Source organism: Mustela nivalis (assembly GCF_964662115.1).
Source record: "Mustela nivalis genome assembly, chromosome: 11".
Lineage (NCBI taxonomy): Eukaryota > Metazoa > Chordata > Mammalia > Carnivora > Mustelidae > Mustela > Mustela nivalis.
The window spans coordinates 37,039,980-37,064,837 of NC_139030.1; the positions used below are offsets into that span (position 1 = coordinate 37,039,980).

The following is a 24,858-nucleotide window of genomic DNA, read 5'->3' on the forward strand; positions in this document are numbered from 1 at the left end:
GAACCAAGAGATCTGAGCTCAGACCTGACACTGGCTCCTCCTCTATCACAGGAGATTTTCCCTGGTGGAAGAATTTCAGGCAGCTGCCGGTGACTAGATGGAAACTTGCTCTTTGGCCTGCCCTTCTTGCTCCACGGAGTGTCCTGCTGGGCCTTTCCATCTGCTTTTTCCATCAGCAGAGCCATGCCAGATTAGCCGGTTTTATATGTATCTGAATGTACTTCTTGCAAAAAACCAGGTGAGCCCATTAAGGGTGCCATCTGTTTGGGTCTTCATTTATTCATTCATCAATATTTACCCAATTGAGCATCTACTATGTGCCAGGATCTCTGTTAGGTGCTGGGAATGCAGTAGTAAACAAGACAGACACAGTCTCTGCTTTAATGTGGATTACAGTTTAACAAGGGAAGCAATTTAATTGTGGTATCTCCTACAAAGGAAACTGCAAAATTTAACAGGGGAGCCAATTATAATTATAATAAATGCTACAAAGGAAAACAATATAAAGAAAAGTATAGACCAGTGCTTTTGAAACTAAAGTTGCAACTCATTAGAGGAGCATGAAATCAATTTAGTGAGACAAGAGCAGCATGCCTTTATGTAATGGAATGAATTGGGAGAGGAAGAAATAGAAAAGAAAAGACTGGAGTGTATCAGGTGTAATAAGAGGAAGTACTGCTTCAAGAATTAATACGTATCTGTGTGTGTGCACACGTGTGCATGCCTGGGTACTGCCTACAGGCAGTCGAGGTTCCCAGGCTAGCCCGGGTGGCCCCTGCTGGGTGTCCACCCCTGTTGCAGCGCATTTGCCCATGGTCTGCTTCTGATTAAGGTGAATCACAGTGACATTCCAAGCTCCAATAAAGACTGTCCCAAACTTGGAGGAAAAATTAAAAAAAGGAATTAAGGAGGAGTCAAGATGGCGGAGAAGTAGCAAGCTGAGACTGCTTCAGCTAGCCGGAGATCAGCTAGATAGCTTATCTAAAGATTGCAAACACCTGAAAATCCATCGGCAGATCGAAGAGAAGAATAACAGCAATTCTGGAAACAGAAAAACAACCACTTTCTGAAAGGTAGGACCGGCGGAGAAGTGAATCCAAAGCGACGGGAAGATAGACCCCGGGGGGAGGGGCCGGCTCCCGGCAAGCGGCGGAGCAACCGCGCACAAAATCAGGACTTTTAAAAGTCTGTTCCGCTGAGGGACATCGCTCCAGAGGCTAAACTGGGGCGAAGCCCACGCGGGGTCAGCGTGGCCTCAGGTCCCGCAGGGTCACAGAAGGATCGGGGGTGTCTGAGTGTCGCAGAGCTTGCGGGTATTGGAACGGGAAAGCCGGCTACAGAAACAGAGCCGACAGTAAGCTCGCAGCTCGGTGTTACCTTGAACCGGTCGCAGGCTCGGTGAGCTCGGAGCACGGCTGGAGGTCAGGCAGACGGGAGTAACTGGGCGCTGTTCTCTGAGGGCGCACTGAGGAGTGGGGCCCTGGGCTCTCGGCTCCTCCGGGCCGGAGACCAGGAGGCCGCCATTTGTATTCCCGTCCTCCGGAACTCTACGGAAAGCGCTCAGGGAACAAAAGCTCCTGAAAGCAAACCCCAGCGGATTACTCACCCCGGCCCCGGGTAAGGGCGGTGTAATTCCGCCTGGGGCAAAGACACTTGAGAATCACTACAACAGGCCCCTCCCCCAGAAGATCAACAAGAAATCCAGCTGAGACCAAGTTCACCTACCAAGGAGTGCGGTTTCAATACCAAGGAGAGCAGCAGAATTCCAGAGGAGGAGAAAGCCAAGCACGGAACTCATGGCTTTTTTCCTGTGATTTTTTTTAGTCTTGCAGTTAATTTAATTTTTTCTTTATCTTTCTTTTTTTTTTTTTTTTTTTTCTTCTCGCTTTCGGGTAAAATTTTTTTTTTTTTAACTGTTACCTTTTTCTTTTTTAACGATTTTTTACTAGTTTATCTAATATATATATTTTTTTCTTTTTTACATTTTTCTCAGGTGTTTTCTTTTTTAAAAAAATTTTTTTCTTTTCTTTTTTTTTTCTTTTCTTTTTTCTTTTTCTTTCTTTCTTTCTTTTTGAACCTCTTTTTATCCCCTTTCTCCCCACTCACGATTTTGGATCTCTTCTAATTTGGTTAAAGCATATTTTCCTGGGGTTGTTGCCACCCTTTTAGTATTTTACTTGCCCCTTCATTTACTCTTATCTGGCCAAAATGACAAGACGTAAAAATTCAACACAAAAAAAAGAACAAGAGGCAGTACCGAAGGCTAGGGACCTAATCAATACAGACATCGGTAATATGTCAGATCTAGAGTTCAGAATGACAATTCTCAAGGTTCTAGCCGGGCTGGAAAAAGGCATGGAAGATATTAGAGAAACCCTCTCGAGAGATATAAAAGCCCTTTCTGGAGAAAAAAGAACTAAAATCTAACCAAGTTGAAATCAAAAAAGCTATTAATGAGGTGCAATCAAAAATGGAGGCTCTAACTGCTAGGATAAATGAGGCAGAAGAAAGAATTAGTGATATAGAAGACCAAATGACAGAGAATAAAGAAGCTGAGCAAAAGAGGGACAAACAGCTACTGGACCACGATGGGAGAATTCGAGAGATAAGTGACACCATAAGACGAAACAACATTAGAATAATTGGGATTCCAGAAGAAGAAGAAAGAGAGAGGGGAGCAGAAGGTATACTGGAGAGAATTATTGGGGAGAATTTCCCCAATATGGCAAAGGGAACGAGCATCAAAATTCAGGAGGTTCAGAGAACACCCCTCAAAATCAATAAGAATAGGCCCACACCCCGTCACCTAATAGTAAAATTTACAAGTCTCAGTGACAAAGAGAAAATCCTGAAAGCAGCCCGGGAAAAGAAGTCTGTAACATACAATGGTAAAAATATTAGATTGGCAGCTGACTTATCCACAGAGACCTGGCAGGCCAGAAAGAGCTGGCATGATATTTTTAGAGCACTAAACGAGAAAAACATGCAGCCCAGAATACTATATCCAGCTAGGCTATCATTGAAAATAGAAGGAGAGATTAAAAGCTTCCAGGACAAACAACAACTGAAAGAATTTGCAAACACCAAACCAGCTCTACAGGAAATATTGAAAGGGGTCCTCTAAGCAAAGAGAGAGCCTACAAGTGGTAGATCAGAAAGGAACAGAGACCATATACAGTAACAGTCACCTTACAGGCAATACAATGGCACTAAATTCATATCTCTCAATAGTTACCCTGAATGTGAATGGGCTAAATGCCCCTGTCAAAAGACACAGGGTATCAAAATGGATAAAAAAACAAAACCCATCTATATGTTGCCTACAAGAAACTCATTTTAAGCCCGAAGACACCTCCAGATTTAAAGTGAGGGGGTGGAAAAGAATTTACCATGCTAATGGACATCAGAAGAAAGCAGGAGTGGCAATCCTTATATCAGATCAATTAGATTTTAAGCCAAAGACTATAATAAGAGATGAGGAAGGACACTATATCATACTCAAAGGGTCTGTCCAACAAGAAGATTTAACAATTTTAAATATCTATGCCCCCAATGTGGGAGCAGCCAACTATATAAACCAATTAATAACAAAATCAAAGAAACACATCAACAATAATACAATAATAGTAGGGGACTTTAACACTCCCCTCACTGAAATGGACAGATCATCCAAGCAAAAGATCAGCAAGGAAATAAAGGCCTTAAACGACACACTGGACCAGATGGACATCACAGATATATTCAGAACATTTCATCCCAAAGCAACAGAATACACATTCTTCTCTAGTGCACATGGAACATTCTCCAGAATAGATCACATCCTCGGTCCTAAATCAGGACTCAACCGGTATCAAAAGATTGGGATCATTCCCTGCATATTTTCAGACCACAATGCTCTAAAGCTAGAACTCAACCACAAAAGGAAGTTTGGAAAGAACCCAAATACATGGAGACTAAACAGCATCCTTCTAAAGAATGAATGGGTCAACCGGGAAATTAAAGAAGAATTGAAAAAAATCATGGAAACAAATGATAATGAAAATACAATGGTTCAAAATCTGTGGGACACAACAAAGGCAGTCCTGAGAGGAAAATATATAGCGGTACAAGCCTTTCTCAAGAAACAAGAAAGGTCTCAGGTACACAACCTAACCCTACACCTAAAGGAGCTGGAGAAAGAACAAGAAAGAAACCCTAAGCCCAGCAGGAGAAGAGAAATCATAAAGATCAGAGCAGAAATCAATGAAATAGAAACCAAAAAAACAATAGAACAAATCAACGAAACTAGGAGCTGGTTCTTTGAAAGAATTAATAAAATAGATAAACCCCTGGCCAGAATTATCAAAAAGAAAAGAGAAAGGACCCAAATAAATAAAATCATGAATGAAAGAGGAGAGATCACAACTAACACCAAAGAAATACAAACTATTATAAGAACATACTATGAGCAACTCTACGGCAATAAATTTGACAATCTGGAAGAAATGGATGCATTCCTAGAAACATATAAACTACCACAACTGAACCAGGAAGAAATAGAAAGCCTGAACAGACCCATAACCAGTAAGGAGATTGAAACAGTCATTAAAAATCTCCAAACAAACAAAAGCCCAGGGCCAGATGGCTTCCTGGGGGAATTCTACCAAACATTTAAAGAAGAACTAATTCCTATTCTCCTGAAACTGTTCCAAAAAATAGAAATGGAAGGAAAACTTCCAAACTCATTTTATGAGGCCAGCATCACCTTGATCCCAAAACCAGACAAGGATCCCACCAAAAAAGAGAGCTATAGACCGATATCCTTGATGAACACAGATGCGAAAATACTCAACAAAATACTAGCAAATAGGATTCAACAGTACATTAAAAGGATTATTCACCACGACCAAGTGGGATTTATTCCAGGGCTGCAAGGTTGGTTCAACATCCGCAAATCAGTCAATGTGATACAACACATCAATAAAAGAAAGATCAAGAACCATATGATACTTTCAATAGATGCTGAAAAAGCATTTGACAAAGTACAGCATCCCTTCCTGATCAAAACTCTTCAAAGTGTAGGGATAGAGGGCACATACCTCAATATCATCAAAGCCATCTATGAAAAACCCACCGCAAATATCATTCTCAATGGAGAAAAACTGAAAGCTTTTCCGCTAAGGTCAGGAACATGGCAGGGATGTCCATTATCACCACTGCTATTCAACATAGTACTAGAGGTCCTAGCCTCAGCAATCAGACAACAAAAGGAAATTAAAGGCATCCAAATCGGCAAAGAAGAAGTCAAATTATCACTCTTCGCAGATGATATGATACTATATGTGGAAAACCCAAAAGACTCCACTCCAAAACTGCTAGAACTTATACAGGAATTCAGTAAAGTGTCAGGATATAAAATCAATGCACAGAAATCAGTTGCATTTCTCTACACCAACAGCAAGACAGAAGAAAGAGATATTAAGGAGTCAATCCCATTTACAATTGCATCCAAAACCATAAGATACCTAGGAATAAACCTAACCAAAGAGACACAGAATCTATACTCAGAAAACTATAAAGTACTCATGAAAGAAATTGAGGAAGACACAAAGAAATGGAAAAATGTTCCATGCTCCTGGATTGGAAGAATAAATATTGTGAAAATGTCTATGCTACCTAAAGCAATCTACACATTTAATGCAATTCCTATTAAAGTACCATCCATCTTTTTCAAAGAAATGGAACAAATAATGCTAAAATTTATATGGAACCAGAAAAGACCTCGAATAGCCAAAGGGATATTGAAAAAGAAAGCCAACGTTGGTGGCATCACAATTCCGGACTTCAAGCTCTATTACAAAGCTGTCATCATCAAGACAGCATGGTACTGGCATAAAAACAGACACATAGATCAATGGAACAGAATAGAGAGCCCAGAAATAGACCCTCAAATCTATGGTCAACTCATCTTCGACAAAGCAGGAAAGAATGTCCAATGGAAAAAAGACAGCCTCTTCAATAAATGGTGCTGGGAAAATTGGACAGCCACATGCAGAAAAATGAAATTGGACCATTTCCTTACACCACACACAAAAATAGACTCAAAATGGATGAAGGACCTCAATGTGCGAAAGGAATCCATCAAAATCCTTGAGGAGAACACGGGCAGCAACCTCTTCGACCTCTGCCGCAGCAACATCTTCCTAGGAACAACGCAAAAGGCAAGGGAAGCAAGGGAAAAAATGAACTCTTGGGATTTCATCAAGATCAAAAGCTTTTGCACAGCAAAGGAAACAGTTAACAAAATCAAAAGACAACTGACAGAATGGGAGAAGATATTTGCAAACGACATATCAGATAAAGGACTAGTGTCCAGAATCTATAAAGAACTTAGCAAACTCAACACCCAAAGAACAAATAATCCAATCAAGAAATGGGCAGAGGACATGAACAGACATTTCTGCAAAGAAGACATCCAGATGGCCAACAGACACATGAAAAAGTGCTCCATATCACTCGGCATCAGGGAAATACAAATCAAAACCACAATGAGATATCACCTCACACCAGTCAGAATGGCTAAAATCAACAAGTCAGGAAATGACAGATGCTGGCGAGGATGTGGAGAAAGGGGAACCCTCCTACACTGTTGGTGGGAATGCAAGCTGGTGCAGCCACTCTGGAAAACAGTATGGAGGTTCCTCAGAATGTTGAAAATAGAACTGCCCTATGACCCAGCAATTGCACTATTGGGTATTTACCCTAAAGATACAAATGTAGTGATCCAAAGGGGCACATGCACCTGAATGTTTATAGCAGCAATGTCCACAATAGCCAAACTATGGAAAGATGAATGTCCATCAACAGATGAATGGATCAAGAAGATGTGGTATATATACACAATGGAATACTATGCAGCCATCAAAAGAAATGAAATCTTGCCATTTGCGACAACATGGATGGAACTAGAGTGTATCCTGCTTAGCGAAATAAGTCAAGCAGAGAAAGACAACTATCATATGATCTCCCTGATATGAGGAAGTGGTGATGCAACATGGAGGCTTAAGTGGGTAGGAGAAGAATAAATGAAACAAGATGGGATTGGGAGGGAGACAAACCATAAGTGACTCTTAATCTCACAAAACAAACTGAGGGTTGCTGGGGGGAGGGGGTTTGGGAGAAGGGGGTGGGATTATGGACATTGGGGAGGATATGTGCTTTGGTGAGTGCTGTGAAGTGTGTAAACCTGGTGATTCACAGACCTGTACCCCTGGGGATAAAAATATATGTTTATAAAAAATAAAAAATTAGAAGTCAAAAAAAAAAAAAAAGGAATTAACATGGAGATGAAAAAAAATTATTTCTGCCTCAGGATCATGGTGGAAAAAGTTTTAAGGCCATTGACTTAAACACACTGTGGAAACTGTAACAGTCATACGTATCATTTCCTGCTCCTAACACAGCTACTTCATTAGAGACTACCACACCCTAGGCTGCACAGCCTTGCTCCACAATTCTTGAATAGTCAGTGTATTACTAACAATCCATCAGATTTACCTGTAAGGATCTTGAAACTGAGGCGCTGGAAATCTGAGTCCATAGGATGTAGAAATTAGAGCTAAAAGATCAAATAAAAGTCAACGTGAGGTGGTCAGATAGGTCCGAGTGCAAGATGGATAAGCTCAGGAAACTGACTCAGAGATAGAAGAATGGAGAAAACACCCACAGAGGGAGACAGAAACAGAACAAGGAAGCGCCGTTCCTGACAGCGGGTTTAGAATCTTGACTTGACATATTTACTCTTCTCAGATGCCATAAGGTCTTCATATTTTTCGCTGAACACTATTTCCCTTTTCACATGAGCTATTTGAACATATTAATTTTCTTACAACTAAGAGTCTTTTCTGGAAAAAAATTGGTATAAACTTCATGTTTACTTTTGATTCCTGTTAATATCAGTGATAATGTATCCACCAAAAAATGAGCAGAATATCATTTGTTTAAAAAGACCAGGGAAAGAAAGCCAGTCCTTTAGCCATAGAGGTTTTGCAAACAAGTCCTCAATCATTTTCTAATATCTAGATTGAGAATTTTCAGCCTTTTATGTTGTATCTTTCAAATAAATTATTTTCTACATTGGCTTCACAGTATTCTCAGCAGTACAGTGATCCATTTTTAGATACAGAACAGAGAAACTGGCTCCCTTCCAGGTCACTCCTATGTTAATGACACATCCACAATAATCTGAATGAACTAAACTGAGTTATTCAGTGTTTGCTTACAACAGAGTCTGTCTGTTTCTTTTATTGTGAATGGCACAATAGCTCAAAAATGAAGATGCCACTGATAGAAAACACCCTGTGTTCATTCACTTTGAGCTTTGTTTGCTGCTTGAACTTGATTACAACTGACATCCATTCAGGAATATAAAAACACCCATTCTCCCTTTAGTCATTCAGGCACATAATGAGTTTTAACAAAACACAGAGGAATCCAAGAATCTGCATCACCCAGAGAGTGCCCTTGAAACAAGCTTTACTTTTTATTAGAACACAATGTTATCCACATTAAGGGGAAAAAGGTGTAAACTTGTACTCTGCAATTGAGGCTTTACTTAGACATCCTATTTTTCCTATGCTTAGGAAAATTAAATTCAAAGACATCAAAACTGTTGAATAAAACACAGAAAATATTTTCTCTTAAGGGGAGGAGAGGGGAGGGAATGGCTGTGAATTAGTCCCAAGTTAGAAAAGACAAATTTTTCAAGTCGATTTCTAAAAATGACATCTTATCAACTAAAAAAACTTTAAAAATCAAAGATGGTAAGAACATAAAATAAAGAATAGAAAACTGTAAGAAAGAACAATAAATCTAGACAACGAGTTGTGTTCTGATGGACTAGATAGTTGCATTACAGAGTCTGGGGTGTCCTGATGCTAATACAACCAGCCAGGATTGTATTGTATCAGATCATTTGTTCCCTCCACATCCTCAGACTGAATCCAACCCCTACTAACCATCTTACAAACACATGTAGGCTGGTAAAACAGGAAAACCCAATGCCATCATCAAATAATAATTAACAGCTAAAAAGGGGTGCCTTGGTGGCTCGGGTCAGTTAAGCATCCAGTTCTTGCTTTTGACTCAGGTCATGATCTCATGTGTCTTGAGATTGTGCCTGGAATTGGGCTCCATGTTCTTCTGGGGGTCAGCCTCAGAGTCTCTCCCTCTGCTCCTTCCCTCATTCTCAGGCATGTTCTCTCTCTCTAAAATAAATAAATCCTCAAAAAAAAAATTAAACTAGCCCCCATCAATACCCAAAAGCAACATCTTAGTGTGAAAAATCAGCTAATTATTATTAGAGCAAAATACAGCTTTATAATCTTATTTGTCATTTACTAAGTTCCAAGAGGAGTATGGGAAATAGACAACATTCTCTACTATTTTGACATCCTTCTATTTTTTCTAACTAGTTTATTCTAAAGAAACGATGGGGAAAGTGAGTATCATATTGCCCTGGTATAGGACCAATAACTCAGCTAAACAATGTGCTTCTACATAGACTCTATTTAAAGAGGAGAGGGAGAGAGATGCTGGGGGGTGGGGGCAGTGGGCAGTAGGGATAGGGTCACTGTGTTATGGACATGGGGGAAGGTATGTGCTATGGTCAGTGCTGTGAAGTGTGTAAGACTGATGATTCACAGGCCTGTACCCCTGAAGCAAATAATACATTATGTGTCAATAAAAATTAATTAATCAATTAATTAATTGAGCAAAATAAGTAAATAAGTAAAGATGAGAAGTATTATTAGCCTGGAGTCTCTCCCAGCCAATCATATTTTTTCCTCACCTGCAGGATTCATCCTAGGCCTGATCTGAATTCTATACTACATGGAGAAGTAAACGTCTCTGGATTCCTAAGTGATTAGCATGAACCCAATAACCAGCGTGAATCATGTCTGACCCTAAGTAGGAGCATACCCAACACTGTTTAACTAAGCTGGGGAGAGTCCACAAAACTCAGGCTGGAGATTTCCTTTCTAGTCATAGATCTTTTATTTTATTTTATACTTAAAGATTGTATTTATTTATTTGACACAGAGAGAGGGAGGGAAAGAGAGAGCACAAGTGGGAGAGGCAGCAGGCAAAAGGAGAGGGAGCAGTAGGCTTCCCCCTGAACAGAGAGCTGGATGTGGGGCTCAATCCCAGGACCCTGACATCAAGACCTGAGCCAAAGGCAGCTGTTATGACTGAGCCACCCAGGTACCCCTTTCTAGTCATAGGTCTTATAAGTTGGGACTTCAAGTCCAACAAAAACATGAGAAATATCCAGTGTCAACCAGATATCATTTTAAAATTTGTGAGCAGCTAAAAATTAGGACAACTAAAGGTTCTAAGCTATTATCAAATTTTAAAATCTTTAAATTTGTTTCAAAGAGCTATTTTATACTTTAGAATCTCATTAAGATCAAAAGTGAGTTAGAAGGGAAAGCCCTGCTCATATCTTAGAAGACAAAGCAATGCAAAATCAATCAAATCATTATCCTAATTAGAGCTTGCAGACTTCTCTGAACACATTAAAGAATGAAGCAATCTGTGAAACTCTAATCCAGGGTCATGGGCTGTAGGATCATCCTGCCTGAGTCCCTGAGTCATTGGTTTTACCACTACACATGTGGCTCATTGTGTTGCATCAAAGTCTTCCACAGAATCTGAACAGCGAGCCGATGCAAATATCTAATCATAGGTAACCTCAGGTAACTGGGATGGCCACCATCTGACCTAGGGAGTTCATGTCTTTCAACTCCAAGGACTTAAAACTAAGTATGGAAATGTTTAAGAAAATTAAAACCATGATATTAGTATTTTGTGTTAGAAAGAAGTCTGCCCATATTTGGTATTTTCTGTACTTTTAGTGTTTAAAAGAGTTAGGTCTATTAGAGTGCCAGTCTTATGATTCCAATTGAAAGCATATAATTTAGGTTTAGACTTATGATTTTAAGTTGATATATTACTAAGATTATACAAAGCATTGAGAATCTAGGCTCAACATATTTCTAAGTTTCACTTACAGTTATTTAAAAAAACAGTGTTTGGGAAGTATTATTAAGTCAAAGGAACTGGTATACAGACAATAAAATATATAAATATAAAAGCACTTTATAATATTTGAATATGTTTAAATTAGACCAAATATTCAAGAATCTTTAAATGTGATTAACATTTTCTAAACATATAAACCAATTGATAGTATATGTAAGCTAAACTTAAAAGCCTAAAAATGAATTAGGTATTACGAATTTTTAAAACCAAAAGCAAACTCGTGAATGATCGTCTATGAACACAACAATTACACTGTATAATACCAAAAATTTCACATTAGCACTTTGGATTTGGGAGTGTGAAAACTGGAAGGTTTCCCCCGGAGAATTAAAATCTTTAGGGTTAATTATAACCCTGATTGCTATGTGTATCAGAATTTTAAAATGTACCTTCCATAGCACTGAATGGGCTGGGTGATTATGCATTCTTACGTAATATCTCACACCTAAAACCAGTGTTCTACGTAAAAATTATGGGGCAAAAAGAAAAAAAGAAGAAGAAGAAGAAAAGAAATTATGGGATTTCAATCTAATATCCACAGATCAGGAAAATGGAACAAACTGAAATCACACAGATCATAGTGACTTCTGGGAACTCTGTAGCTCAGGTGTGGCTGACCATAGAGTACAAACAAGTACAACTCTAACCCCACAACATACTTAAACACAGAAATCAGACATTCAGGAACATAGAATTTTTGTAGAACTATATGTAACCTTAGAGAGATTATCTATTTCACTTTATCAACAGCAGAGCTGTCCATTTCAAATCTAAAAGGTTGCATTTTTTTTAAGATTTATTTATTGATTTTAGAGAGAGCAAGTGCACATGGGAGTGCATGAAGAAGGAGAGAATCTTTTCAAGCAGACTCCTCACTGAGCACAGACCTCAGTGTGGGGCTTGATCCCACGACCCATGAGAACGCAACCTGAGCGGAAACCAAGAGTCAGACATTTAACCAACCAACCCACCCAGGTGCCCCTATAAGAGCTTGTTAAATGCAGAGCACAAATTAGAACTCTGTATTAAGTGGCTAAATATTTTAAACTACTAGAATCATCACAGCTTTCCCATAGAACACTTGGCACTTCTTGATGAAAAAGGAAATGCAATTACAGTATCATAATTAACAAATAAAAACAAGGGAACAACAAATGGTGTTTGAAAAGATGTTGACAAGAACTGGTTGAGTCCTCAGAGGAGGCTGAAATTGAGTCGGTTAGATCCACTGAATGGTAATACAAGAGTAACCTGGAATGCAAAGAATATTTCCAATCTGGAATAATCCGCATAAGGATACTACATACTTCCTCCTACATAACAGAACAAAGAAAGTAGGAAAAACACTCGTACTCTTTGCTTGGTTCAGGAAATCTGGTAGAGTTGTATTTCTAAATATTTGTCATTCAGGCTCAACCTTCACAATTTTGCCATATCCTCATCACTGTTGTGTCCTATTAGTTACTTAACATTTTTCTTTAAGTCAAATTTAGCTTTTTCCTATATATATTATTACAGTGTAGATATAGATATAGATACTAGGTATTTTATATATGTATGTATGTATGTGTATGCATATATATATATGCACACACACACTAAATATAAGAAAATACCAGGCAAGGAAAGCAATAGTGGTTTTGATCAGGAATTGCCAAATGCACGAAAGTTTTCTCGAGCTGCCAGCCGGAAAGCCATTGGGCGTTTGTCCTTCCTCTAAAAGGACCATTTACACTAAAAGTGCAGTTCAGCAAATATGAGCACTTACTCCATGTCAAGTCCAATCCTGTGTGGGACCGGAGGTGCATCCTTGTCCTCCAGGAAGCTAGAATGTAACAGCAAGTGAATTGATCATTTGGAGAAAAAAAAATACCAATCTTATCTTAATAAATATTCTTATTATGACCAAATCTTAACATGCACTTTCTCCTGAAACTGATTAGAGTATCATTAAGGACAGGCTGATTCCTGACAAAGCAGATTGAGAAGCCCAGAATTAAATTTCCCCAAAAGGGAACCAGGTGGGAAGAATCCTGTATGATATATTAAGATCTAAAATAGGTACTGAAATAATGTGTACAATGGGAGCATAATTATACAAATATATGCATATTTATGCATAAAATAAAGATTAGAAGGAAGTACACCAAGATATCAAAATATTAACAGTAATTATCTCTGCATGTTGGAATTACACATGAGTTTTATTCCCATACCTATAATTTTTATATTGTACAAGTTTTATTCAGTGAGATTATATTTTTTTGGATATCAGAAATAGAATTTCTTTTTCACTTTACCCTTGATTCCCATTTACCTAAGACTTTTTTATTAGAGAGGTTCTTTGTGTGTTATGTGTGTTTTTAAATAAAGGCTGCCTCTCTTTAAAAGAAAAAGCAACGGGCTCTTAAGAAGTTTAATTCCTTGTTCTCTGTTACAGCCTTACCCTTTTCTTCTCCATATGTTTTCACTCCTTCTGACTTGAAGGTATGTTCCTTCATTTCCACATGTGAAACTGGTATCTACAAGGTCTTCCATTAAGCTCAAAATTCTAAGAAATTTCTTCTTCTGACATTCCATAGCATGTTATTTGTAACTTATTTATGACACTTTCTACATTTTCAACATGAATTACAGAATCAGAGAATCTTAGAACTCAAAAAGATCATGAAGAACACCTCGTTCAACTTACTTGGCAAATGGAAAAACTGAGACCCAATTAAAATTATGTGACATACTTCAATTTGCACAGTGAGTTAGATATAGCATTAAGACCAGATGCCAGGCTCCATCTAGGATCCCAGGTCCCTGTTCCTCCTATTTATACAGATTTATGCTTACTTGGAGTGAGTGGGTAAATATTTTTGCTAAGGTGAATGGCAAACTTTGTCAACTAAGAGTCTTACCTTGTGATTTTGTCTAGCATAGCATAAGGTAGCCACGCATTGACTGGGTTTCTCTTTTTCTTTCTTCTTGCTCCAGCATGCCCTCTGTTTTGACCCATAGAGAGGAGAAATACAGTCCATAAAGATGATGACAAAAATTTGGGTATCAGATTTGGGCACTCCACATAGAGCAACAAAAAAATCCATTTTTTATGAATCTGATATTTTCAGCACTGGCCTTCTCTACACTCTCCTAGTCAGATACCTAAATCTCCTCTCTACCTACCCTCTTCCAATCACTGTATTTGTTAGTATAATGGAAAATCTCACATTATGGGCAGCTGAACAATGCTGATTTCCAAATCCAGCAAGCAATTCCCTTAATTATTTCATAGGAAAAGTGCTTTATAGTACATTCATAACCCACTCAAAGGGATTCTTCAACTTTCTTTCAACCTACACTTCTCCACATTATACGCTGACCCCTCCAAAACATCTTCCACATATAGAATCCAGACTTACAACAGATAAGCACTCATTTCAAGTTACCTAATAGCAGTACAGCTTTTTAAGCAACAGTTCTGTTTATTTATTATTACATAATCATTCAAAGACTTTATTACATTTCCTGTCAGAGTATAGGAAATGGAAAAAGAAATGCACATGCAGCTCTACTATAATTAAAGCAATTGAGGGGAAAAATGGCAATCTCTAGGTATACCAAAAACAACACAGTCAGACACTCATTAGATTTAGAAAGACCCCTGCGTTTATAATTGTGAAGGAAATTAAACAATATATTCAAAAGTCTGAAAATATATTATCAAATATTTTCTTAAACGCAATATTTTTTAACATTGTTTCAATTATCTGGGAAAGGAAACCTCTTTATAACATGTAAGTCGTTCTCAGATGCCGGACAGGCTCCAGTAAATCATCTATTAATTCTCTTTGACGTTTTGTTCTTGAATAAAGGAACTTACTTCTGCACCAGCTCCCTGGGCTTTCTACCCTTTCTAAAATATTGGTTCTTCCCCCTTTTGTTCAGAAGCCAAATGATTAGTTTCAAGCTCATGACTGATTTCCCATTGTTCCATTCACTCTAACCTCTCCTCATTGCGCCAACAATCTGGACCCCAGAGGGATTTGTCACAGTTCTCCAATTCTCTTTCTCCCTTGGCAGCAATTTTTTATTTGATTTTTCTTTTTCTTTACTTTTATAAAAAAAGAAAAATTCTCACTTTAACACTTCCTTTTAAATTGTCCTTTGGTTATGAGAGGAGGAAAGGGCCTTAACTTCTTGGAACTCCGCAACGTTGACAGGAAACGCTGGTGCTCATCTCTTTCTGCTACAAGCCAGAGATATGGAAATGATAGTCTTAAAAATGGTATTTTTAGGGTGCCTGGGTGGCTCAGTCATTAAGCATCTGTCTTCGGCTTGGGTCATGATCCCACTGGGATGGAGCCCCACATCCAGCCCCACATCGGGCTCCCTGGTCAGCGGGAAGCCTGCTTCTCTCTCTCCCACTCCCCCTGCTTGTGTTCCTGGTCTCACTCTCGCTCTCTCTCTCCTGCAAATAAATAAATAAAATCTTTTTCTTAAAAAAAAGCCTTTTGATTTGTATTTGTATCTATTCATCATGATGATAAATTCAGTTTGATTCTGCCATAGAAGCTATTTTTTAAAAATCACCAACGAAGTAAAAACAACAGTTACAAAAAAAAAAAAAAAATCTCTGGAAAGGAATGTGAAAATGATACTTTGTTCTCAAATAAATGGTATGACTTTCAGATAACAAAGTACATACAGCAATAGAACAAATATAACTATTGAAATCATTCCAGGGTGAAGGGCAGTGGGAGATGCAGGTTTCCAGTTATGGAATGAATAAATCACAGGAATAAAAGGCACAGCCTAGGGAATATAGTCAATGGTATTATAATACCATTGTGTGGTAAAAGACGGTAGCTACACTTGTGAGCACAGTATAACATATAAAGAAGTTGAATCACTATGCCATACACTTGAAATTAATGTAACACTGTATGTCAACTATACTCAAATAAAAAAAAAAATTTAAGGAAATTATTCTGAATGGGGAAATTTGTTGCCATCATTTCTAGTAATAGCATCAGTGACCACAGCAGTATATAATGGAAATCATATTTAATCTTCACAACTCTCCGTGAGGCATATAGTTCTTACCCTTCTTTTTCTAATATATATTAGGAAACAGGCTCAGAGATGTTACTTAATGCCTGATGTCACACAGCAGAGCCAAAATGGAAATCCATGCACAGCTGGGAAGGCCTGAATGCAAGAAGAAAGTGAGACAAATGAATTCTGTATTGGACTATCATTCAAAATCTAAGAATTTACCAAAAACAACACACTAAAAAAAAATCTCACTTAAGTTGAAATCACATCTTTTCTGGTATAGATTTTGAGCATGTAGTTTGTAGGATAATACAGTAAGTGAAAACATAACCCATAACAGCCATTTTTGTAAACTATAAATATGATCATACACAGGAACTATTCCAGAGGATAAAACAACAAAATTTAAAAGTTTTCCAAAAGTCACCTGATAAAGTTATCAACACTATTGAGAATTTTATTTTTATATTAAATTAACAAATATGGTAAAATCAGTAAGAATTTGCCAATGTTATAATTCAACACTGATTTGTAATATTTTGAATATCCACACCCTCTTTATGTTCTCTGACGTTGATGAAAGATATCCTGTAGTTATTTGGTTTGCTTCCAAAGGATTCTTTGTTTAGAAATAAAATTATTTTCTACAGTCTTCTTTCCCCTTAAGATTTCTAAATCAACACAGTAGTAACTGTGTTGAGAACTCTTTCTCTCTCTCTCTCTCTTCAAAGATTTTATTTATTTGAGAAACAGAGCAAGAGAGAGCACAAGAGCAGGGGCAGAGGGAGAGAAGGGGAAGCAGACTCCCCTGCTGAGCAGGGAGTCTGACACGGCTTGATTCCAGGACCCTGGGGCCATAACCCCATGACCCTGGGATCATGATTGGAGCCAAAGGCAGATGCTTCACTGACTAAGCCACCCAGGTGCCCTCTCTCTTTTTTCTTTTTATATACCTATAATAGCATTAGCTCATTTTTAATAATTTAAAATAAATCTGTGCCTTAAATCTCTTGATTTGGGGAAGATAAAGACAACTAAATTTTGAGATAGAGAATTTAGAAGGGACAGAACCTCTTTTTCTTGCCAAAACATGATCTCCTATTACACAGTTAAATGAGAAATCTTCAAAAAGCTTAACTGACATCCTGGGCACCTCTGAGCTCAACAGCATAATATTTTGATAAGGAAAAGTTGTGAACAGATGAGATACATATGGATTATGTTTCCCTTGAAATGCTCAGGGTTTTAAAAACTAACAGATAATGTGCCTTGAGCTTTCATCCAATTCTCCATTCTTGTGAAATGCAACAACCCTGAACACAGATCTCTCCCTCACTTAGGATTATGAACGAGTCTGGAAACACGAGTCACATAGCACAGCAGATCTGTGACTTAGGGCACATAAAAATCCCCGGTACACCAAATCTACTCTGTATATTCAGATGTGTAATTCAAGCCCAAGAGACACATCAGAAAGTAAAGGGTGATAGAGAAAAAAGCAAGAGGCAAATGAAACAAATATGACACAAGAGCATTGTAAGGGTTTTATTGTACTGTGAGTCCACAGTGCTCGATTTTGCAAAATTCCTGAACATTGAAACAAGATGAATTAAATGTGATTAGCTTAAGAAACAATACTAAAAGAGGGCATTTTTTCCTTATGGTCAATGGCCACAAACACTACATTTAATCAACTTACAGGGACATAGTTGTAGAAGGAAAAAACATTTGGACAATATTCTATTTGACAGGGTCTTGAAGGACCCAGTTTTGGAACTTTTATTATTTTTTTAAATACTTTATGTATTTATTTGATAGACAGTGAGAGTGAGAGAGATCACAGAGGGAAATGAAGAGGAAAAGGCAAACTCCCCACTAAGCAGGGACCCCAACATGGGGCTCAATCTCAGGACCCTTACATCATGACCTGAGCCAAAAGCATACACTTACCTGACTGAGCCACCCATGCACCCCAGAACTTTTATTATTTTTAATATATATTATAAATATATGATAATATAATTAATATTCTTAATATAAACTAATCCTTGGGAGAGGAATTTTACATACTAAATAAGCCAGTAGCAGAGGGAGCTATACACAAAAGCCCTTCAGGAAAGAGAATGAAAGGACATTGCAGTTTGCTATAATGCCATAAATGTGCTGTGGGCATAGTTGCCTGGAGCTTAAAAATACTATAGGACTTAGCACTGGACAAATAAACTAATATTTTCAGAGCATCTGCTATAAGCTAGGCACTGTATCTAAATTACATACCTGATCTCTTTGTATCCTAAAAGCTCTGTGATATATAGAGTATCTTTATAATCATCACCTTTAAAGTGTCAATGAAGACACTAAGATTCCAGGAGATCAGGCCAGTCATAGCTAACTCTCAAAACTGTCCTGAGGATTAAGAAATAACATACAGGAGTGCCTGGGTGGCTCAGTGGGTTAAAGCCTCTGCCTTCAGCTCAGGTCATGATCCCAGGGTCCTGGGATTGAGCCCCACATCCGGCTCTTTGCTCAGTAGGGGGTCCTGCCTCTCTGCCTACTTCTTTTTTTTCTTTAATTATATTCAGCATAACAGTATTCATTGTTTTTGCACCACACCCAGTGCTCCATGCAATCCATGCCCTCTCCAATACCCACTACCTGGTTCCCCCAACCTCCCACGCCCCACCCCTTCAACCCTCAGATTGTTTTTCAGAGTCCATAGTCTCTCATGGTTCACCTCCCCTTCCAGTTTCCCTCAACTCCCTTCTCCTCTCTAACTCCCCTTGTCCTCCATGCTATTTGTTATGCTCCACAAATAGGTGAAACCATATGATAATTGACTCTCTCTGCTTGACTTACTTCATTCAGCATAATCTCTTCCAGTCCCATCCATGTTGCTACAAAAGTTAGGTATTCATCCTTTCTGATGGAGGCATAATACTCCATAGTGTATATGGACCACATCTTCCTTATCCATTCGTCCGCTGAAGGACATCTTGGTTCTTTCCACAGTTTGGCGACCATTTTCTGCCTACTTCTGATCTCTGTCTGTCAAATAAGTAAATAAAATCTTTAAAAAAAAAAAAAAAAAAGGAACAACCTAAGATTTTTGTATATAAGCCACAAATAGAAAATACAAATATAATAGTTTAAAATTTTATAGTTAACTTCGAGTTCAATGTGCCATACAAAGCACACATCTTCCTCTTCTCCCTCCCAAATGCCCTTTGAAATTACAAATGTAAACTGGAAAGAAGGGAGTTGGGGGAAATTGGAAGGGGAGACGAACCATGAGAGACTGTGGACTCTGAGAAACAAACTGAGGGTTTTGGAGGGGCGGGGGGTGTGAGGTTGGGAGAACCAGATGGTGGGTATTATGGAAGGCACAAATTGCATGGAGCACTGGGTGTGGTGCATAATCAATGAATTCTGGAACACCAAAAAGAAATTTAAAAAATACATAAAAATTTAAAAAAAAAGAAAGAAATTGCAAATGTAAACAAACAAAAGAAGAGGAGAACAAAACCCAGGGCACTATGGAGTCAAGAAAGGATGCTTTCTATGGATTTAGTAGTCTGGTATTTTCACAAATTTCTGGAAGATGGAAAAAGAAGGATTTATATTTATAAACCCAGTCTTACAAAACCAAAACAGTTCAGCTTCAGTACGTGAGGAGGCTATAAAAGGGGATGCTGGCTGTCTCTGGAAACAAACACCCATTCAGGAAGGCTGTAGCTTCATCTCCAGCTGGAGCTGCAAGGACTTTCCACTAAAAACAGTGGAAGATTTGTTTGGGAAGGATAATTAGTTCGAGTGTTTGGGCTGAGGACATAAGCAGGGCAAGCCTGCAAAAATCCCAAAATAACTTATTGTACCCAAAGAGTAAAACAAGGATGACAGGTGCTCCCAGGAGTAAAACTCAGTGAAGAGCACTGTCATAGGCTGAACTGTGTCCGTCCCAAATCCATATGTTGAAATCCTGACCCTATTACCTCCAAATGTGACCATATTTGGAGATCAGGCCTTTAAAGTTGTAATTAGGTTAAGATTACAGGTGGGCCCTAATCCAGTAAGACTGGTGTCCTTATAAGAAGAGGAGATAGGGCACAGACATAGAGGGAAAAACCATGTGAAGGAAAAGAAGGCTATCTACAAGCCAAGGAGAGAGGGCTCTGAAGAAACCAACCCTGCAGACACCTTAATCTCAGACTTCTAGCCTCCAGGACAGTGAGAACCAATGTTTCTGTGAAGTCAGCTAGTCTGTGGGGCTTTGTTATGAGATCTGTGTTACAATCACGACCAGATTACCCCCCATGAAATCTCCACTGCATTGAAAATTGTGAGGGTTCCAAGCTAGCCAGAAATGGAGCCAGAATTCTGCAGTCAGCCTTGTATCCCATTCAAAATAGACATTTTGCAAAGGAGATTCCATACAAGGTGTTTTTATGAATCAATATATTCCTTGTTTCAAAAACATGAATGCTCATCCAAAACTCACCAGATATCTAATGGAAACTGAGTAAAGGGGAGAAACTTACCCTGGATGGATAAAAAATAATAGAAGGCAGAAATGCAATCTAAAAAAAAAAAAAATTCTAACTAGTATCCTCAGAGTGTTAGGTCAAGCTAATATGGAAATGAAGAGCCAGTTTAAGAATGGAGAACTATCTCATTTGAAATTTCCTCCTCATAACCAGGACACCAACACTGCCAGACACCTATTTCTTTAGGCTCTAGACAGCTAGGGACAATAATCAGTCAATAAAGCGGAAAATACAGGGTACCTGGGTGGCTCAGTGGTTAAGCATCTGCCTTCACCTCAGTTCAGGATCCCAGAGTCCTGGGATTGAGCCGTACATCGGGCTCCCTGCTCAGTGGGGAGCCTGCTTCTCCCTCTCCAACCTGCTTCTCCCCCTGTCTGTGCTCTCTCTCTCTGTCAAATAAATAAATAAAACCTAAAAAAAAGAAGGAAAGAAAAAGGTAAGTAGGGGCGCCTGGGTGGCTCAGTGGGTTAAATCCTCTGCCTTCGGCTCAGGTCATGATCCCAGGGTCCTGGGATCGAGCCCCACATCGGGCTCTCTGCTAAGCGGGAAGCCTGCTTCCTCCTCTCTCTCTCTACCTACTTGTGATTTCTGTCTGTCAAATAAATAAATAAAGTATTTAAAAAAAAAAAAAAAGAAAGAAAAGAAAAAGGTAAGTACAACGATAGAACACAGAGGACAGGTTTTCCTTGGCTATATCCCCACAAAGTTTCAAAATACCTTGTGAGGAAAATTCGGTAAGTACCAGAACTATGATAAATTCTAATAAGAGATAATAGTTGTATATATGTAGATGAGTCACAAGCTTTAAATATCACTATAAATCTGATGTGCAGAGAAAATGTCATTTCGTTTTCTCATAGGTGATGGCTCTGGTCTAAGTTTCTACCTGTTGGTGAGCAAAAATATGCACATGGATAATAATGTTAGATGAGAGATAGATATTGGGATAAATGTCCAGTCTTGTATAAACTTTGGGCTCTTTCACTACTTTAAAACAGTTCCTTGACAGCCTACTCATATTACATATGATAGATCAAAGTGCTCTGACACAGCATATGTGACTGGCAATCTTTGGTCCAGATCCCCTTTACTGGTTTTGAGTTCATTCAACTCTGGCTGGCTACAGGCCCCAGATCTTCGGCCTCATCTTCCATCAGGATCCTAGCCCATGGGTCCACCCCACCATGGAGGACCTTTTGGCAAGCTGGCTAGAATTCCAGAGCTCACACCACATGAGAAATCTTAACTTCAAATCCCTACATGATCTTACCCCATTTTGTTGTCAAGTTTACATTCCTGTGGCTGTGCCCCAAGTTTAATGTGGGAGAACCAAGAGAGAGCCTATTGATAGAACCCTAATAAAGAGAGAGGAGAATAATACAGCTGGAGGAGCCCTTCTGCCCTTAATGTTACCACACATACCTACAATTCCTCCTCCCAAGGACCTCCACGTCCAGCCCCAACATGAACATCTTTGTGCTTTTCTTCCCAGGGTCTGAAAAAGCAGGGTCTACCCATTTCCTCTTCCTACGTAGATGTCTTGCACACTGTCTGGAGCAGCAAAGCAAGCCTAAGTTAAAAAGAAAGATAAGTCAAAGAGAAAGATAAAGGAATTTAGAGAATCCTTTCTAAAGATAATAGCTCAGTTTTTAAATCTGTAAAATCTTATTTTTGAACACAGACAGTTAAATATTATCTCTGTTCTCCTTGGATTTATCCATACTCTTCCTAAACCAAACTCAGGCCTGTGGATACTCAAAGTCAAGCAAGATCATCTACTCAAAAAAAAAAAGAAAGAAAGAAAGAGAGAAAAGAAAAAAAACATGATTTTTAAAAATGAGCTATTTTGGGGGCACCTGGGTGGCTCAGCGGGTTAAAGCCTCTGCCTTAATTCATGATCCCAGGGTCTTGGGATCGAGCCCCACATTGGGCTCTCTGTTCAGCAGGGAGCCTGCTTCCTCTTCTCTCTCTCTCTCTCTCTGCCTGCTGCTCTGCCTACTTGTGATCTCTGTCTGTCAAATAAATAAATAAAATCTTAAAAAAATAAAAAAAGAAAAAATTAGCTATTTTTAATAAATGTGTTTTTAAAACTTCAGGCACATTTCATAGTAGTGATTCACTACCTGTGGTCCTTGCATGCCAGCGAGGGTTTCCCTGCATCTAAAGATGGGGATAAATACCACTGGAACACTTGTCCATGGCTTTTGGGGCTTTCCAGTGGCTTCCCTAAGAGTTCTGTGATGGCTGAGAGGCTTAGTTTTCTTCAGGGTGCCTCTGAATCATTTCCTGCATCTGAATTCCTACTCCCTTCTCTGCTTTCTATGATTCCCGTAAATCTCTTCAATACTGTCAACCCAAACAAGGGACACAGCCTATCTCTTTGATTTCTTCCACCTGCTCTCAACACATGTGAGTCAGCTGTCAGTGACTGACTTTCAACAGACATTGGAAACAGTGAAGGGGAGAACATATCAACATTGTAGAAGATTTAAAATTCAGTATTAGACATTTGCTTTTGTCAAAAAAAAAAAAAAGAAGCTTTTGACTTTTTACAACTCAGATTCCAATTTTCCACTCCTTTGCTCAACCATTTCACCTTCTGTACAAGCTGCAGCTCAACTGAAAGAATTTGCTTTCATTTATTACAGAAAGGAAGCATCTCTGCTCAGCATTGACATCCAAGTTCATCAAGTAATGAACAGATAAGTAGAGTGTGATATATCCATACAATAAAATATTATTTGGCAATAAAAAGGAATAAACTGCTAATTTATGCTACATGATGACCCTTAGTCAGGCATGAGAGAGAGGGTGTCCACACTGTGCAAATGGAGGTCTCTGTGTCTGGATTTCCCACAGTAAGATTTAGGTGGGGAACCATGCTCCAAGTAAAGACAGCCAGAAGGAAAGCAAGCACAGAGCAGTTTATTAAAGTGAAAGTACACACTCAAGGTGGGAGAAATAGAACCTGTACCTAGGTTATTTGGGAATTGGATATAGTCAGCTCTCTCTGGAAGGAGCTGTGACTCCTCACACAGGTTGGGAGGGAGAACCACCATGGCAGCCTTTCTCAATGCCAGCGAGGGGGTTGTGGAGGCTGTGCCTGCAAAGCAAAAATATTATAACGAATGTAGGGGTTACCCTGGGGCAGAGCTGGGAAAAGAGAGCGCTTGTTCTACCCCTGTGGCTCTCCGTCTGTCAGCCTCAAGGTCTTGGAAGCCACAAGGTCAGGATGTTGTATCTCCAGGCTTTTAATGTGTGGCTTGCTTTGTTGTGGTCCTTTCCTCCAGCTCCTGTCTCTATCAATTCCCTTCAACACCTGGGCCTCTGCCTCAGGAGGCTCCCTCCTGTTCACTTCTAGCTTCTACCTAAGGCCTTGAAAACCTGATGCTAAGTTAAAGAAGCCAGGTCCAGAAGACCATATATTGTCCAGTTCTGTAATAAGGCATCTCCAGAATAGGCACATCTATAGAGAAAGGAAGTAGATTAGTGATTGTCTAGGGCTGGGAAATTGGGAGGAAATGGGGAATGACTGCTAAATTGGGAGAGAGTTTCTATATGGGGTAATGATAATTTTCTAAAATTGTGCACAACTCTGTGATTATAATAAAGATGGTTGGGGCACCTGGGTGGCTCAGTGGGTTAAGCCTCTGCCTTCAGCTCAGTTCATGATCTCAGGGTCCTGGGATCGAGTCCTGCATCGGGCTCTCTGCTCAGCAGGGAGCCTGCTTCCCCCTCTCTGTCTCTCTGCCTGCCTCTCCATCTACTTGTGATCTCTCTCTGTCAAATAAATAAATAAAATCTTAAAAAAAAAAAAAAAGATGGTTGAACTGTAAACCTTAAGTGGGTAAAATTTATGGCAGGTAAATTACGTCTGAATAAAGGTGTAATAAAAAAAGTAAAATAAGTACGTACTTCCCAGCTGACAATTGCAGTCAATACTCTGTGGCCAAAGGATATGAAGCAAGTAAGCTACACCCCTTTCAGAAGTATGTATTAACAGGCTTCTCCCTCTCCGGGAGTGTGATTTATTATAATCGCTCCACACTGATTGATATTTGTGATTTAGCAACACCATCAACCTTCACTTGGTGTAGTGATCACACAGTTCAGCGCCACCTACTTATCTCCTGCTGAGACTCCTATTGTTCTGTTTATCTTATTATTTAATAAATCTGTTTCAATTTAAAAT

The 24,858-nt window shown here is 39.0% G+C and overlaps 1 protein-coding gene across 1 annotated transcript; it reads right to left on the reverse strand.

The window, feature by feature from the left end:
• Positions 1–202: 202 nt before the first annotated feature.
• Positions 203–22,197, reverse strand: LOC309844048 (uncharacterized protein). Its single transcript, XM_082690203.1, has 7 exons — positions 22,089–22,197; positions 18,982–19,170; positions 16,174–16,278; positions 13,989–14,072; positions 12,851–12,907; positions 7,537–7,597; positions 203–877 (listed from the first exon to the last, which is right to left on the reverse strand). Exons 4-7 carry the CDS (start codon positions 14,006–14,008, stop codon positions 572–574), a joined length of 444 nt encoding a protein of 147 aa, XP_082546329.1. The 5' UTR covers positions 14,009–14,072; positions 16,174–16,278; positions 18,982–19,170; positions 22,089–22,197; the 3' UTR covers positions 203–571.
• Between the last annotated feature and the right edge of the window lie 2,661 nt (positions 22,198–24,858).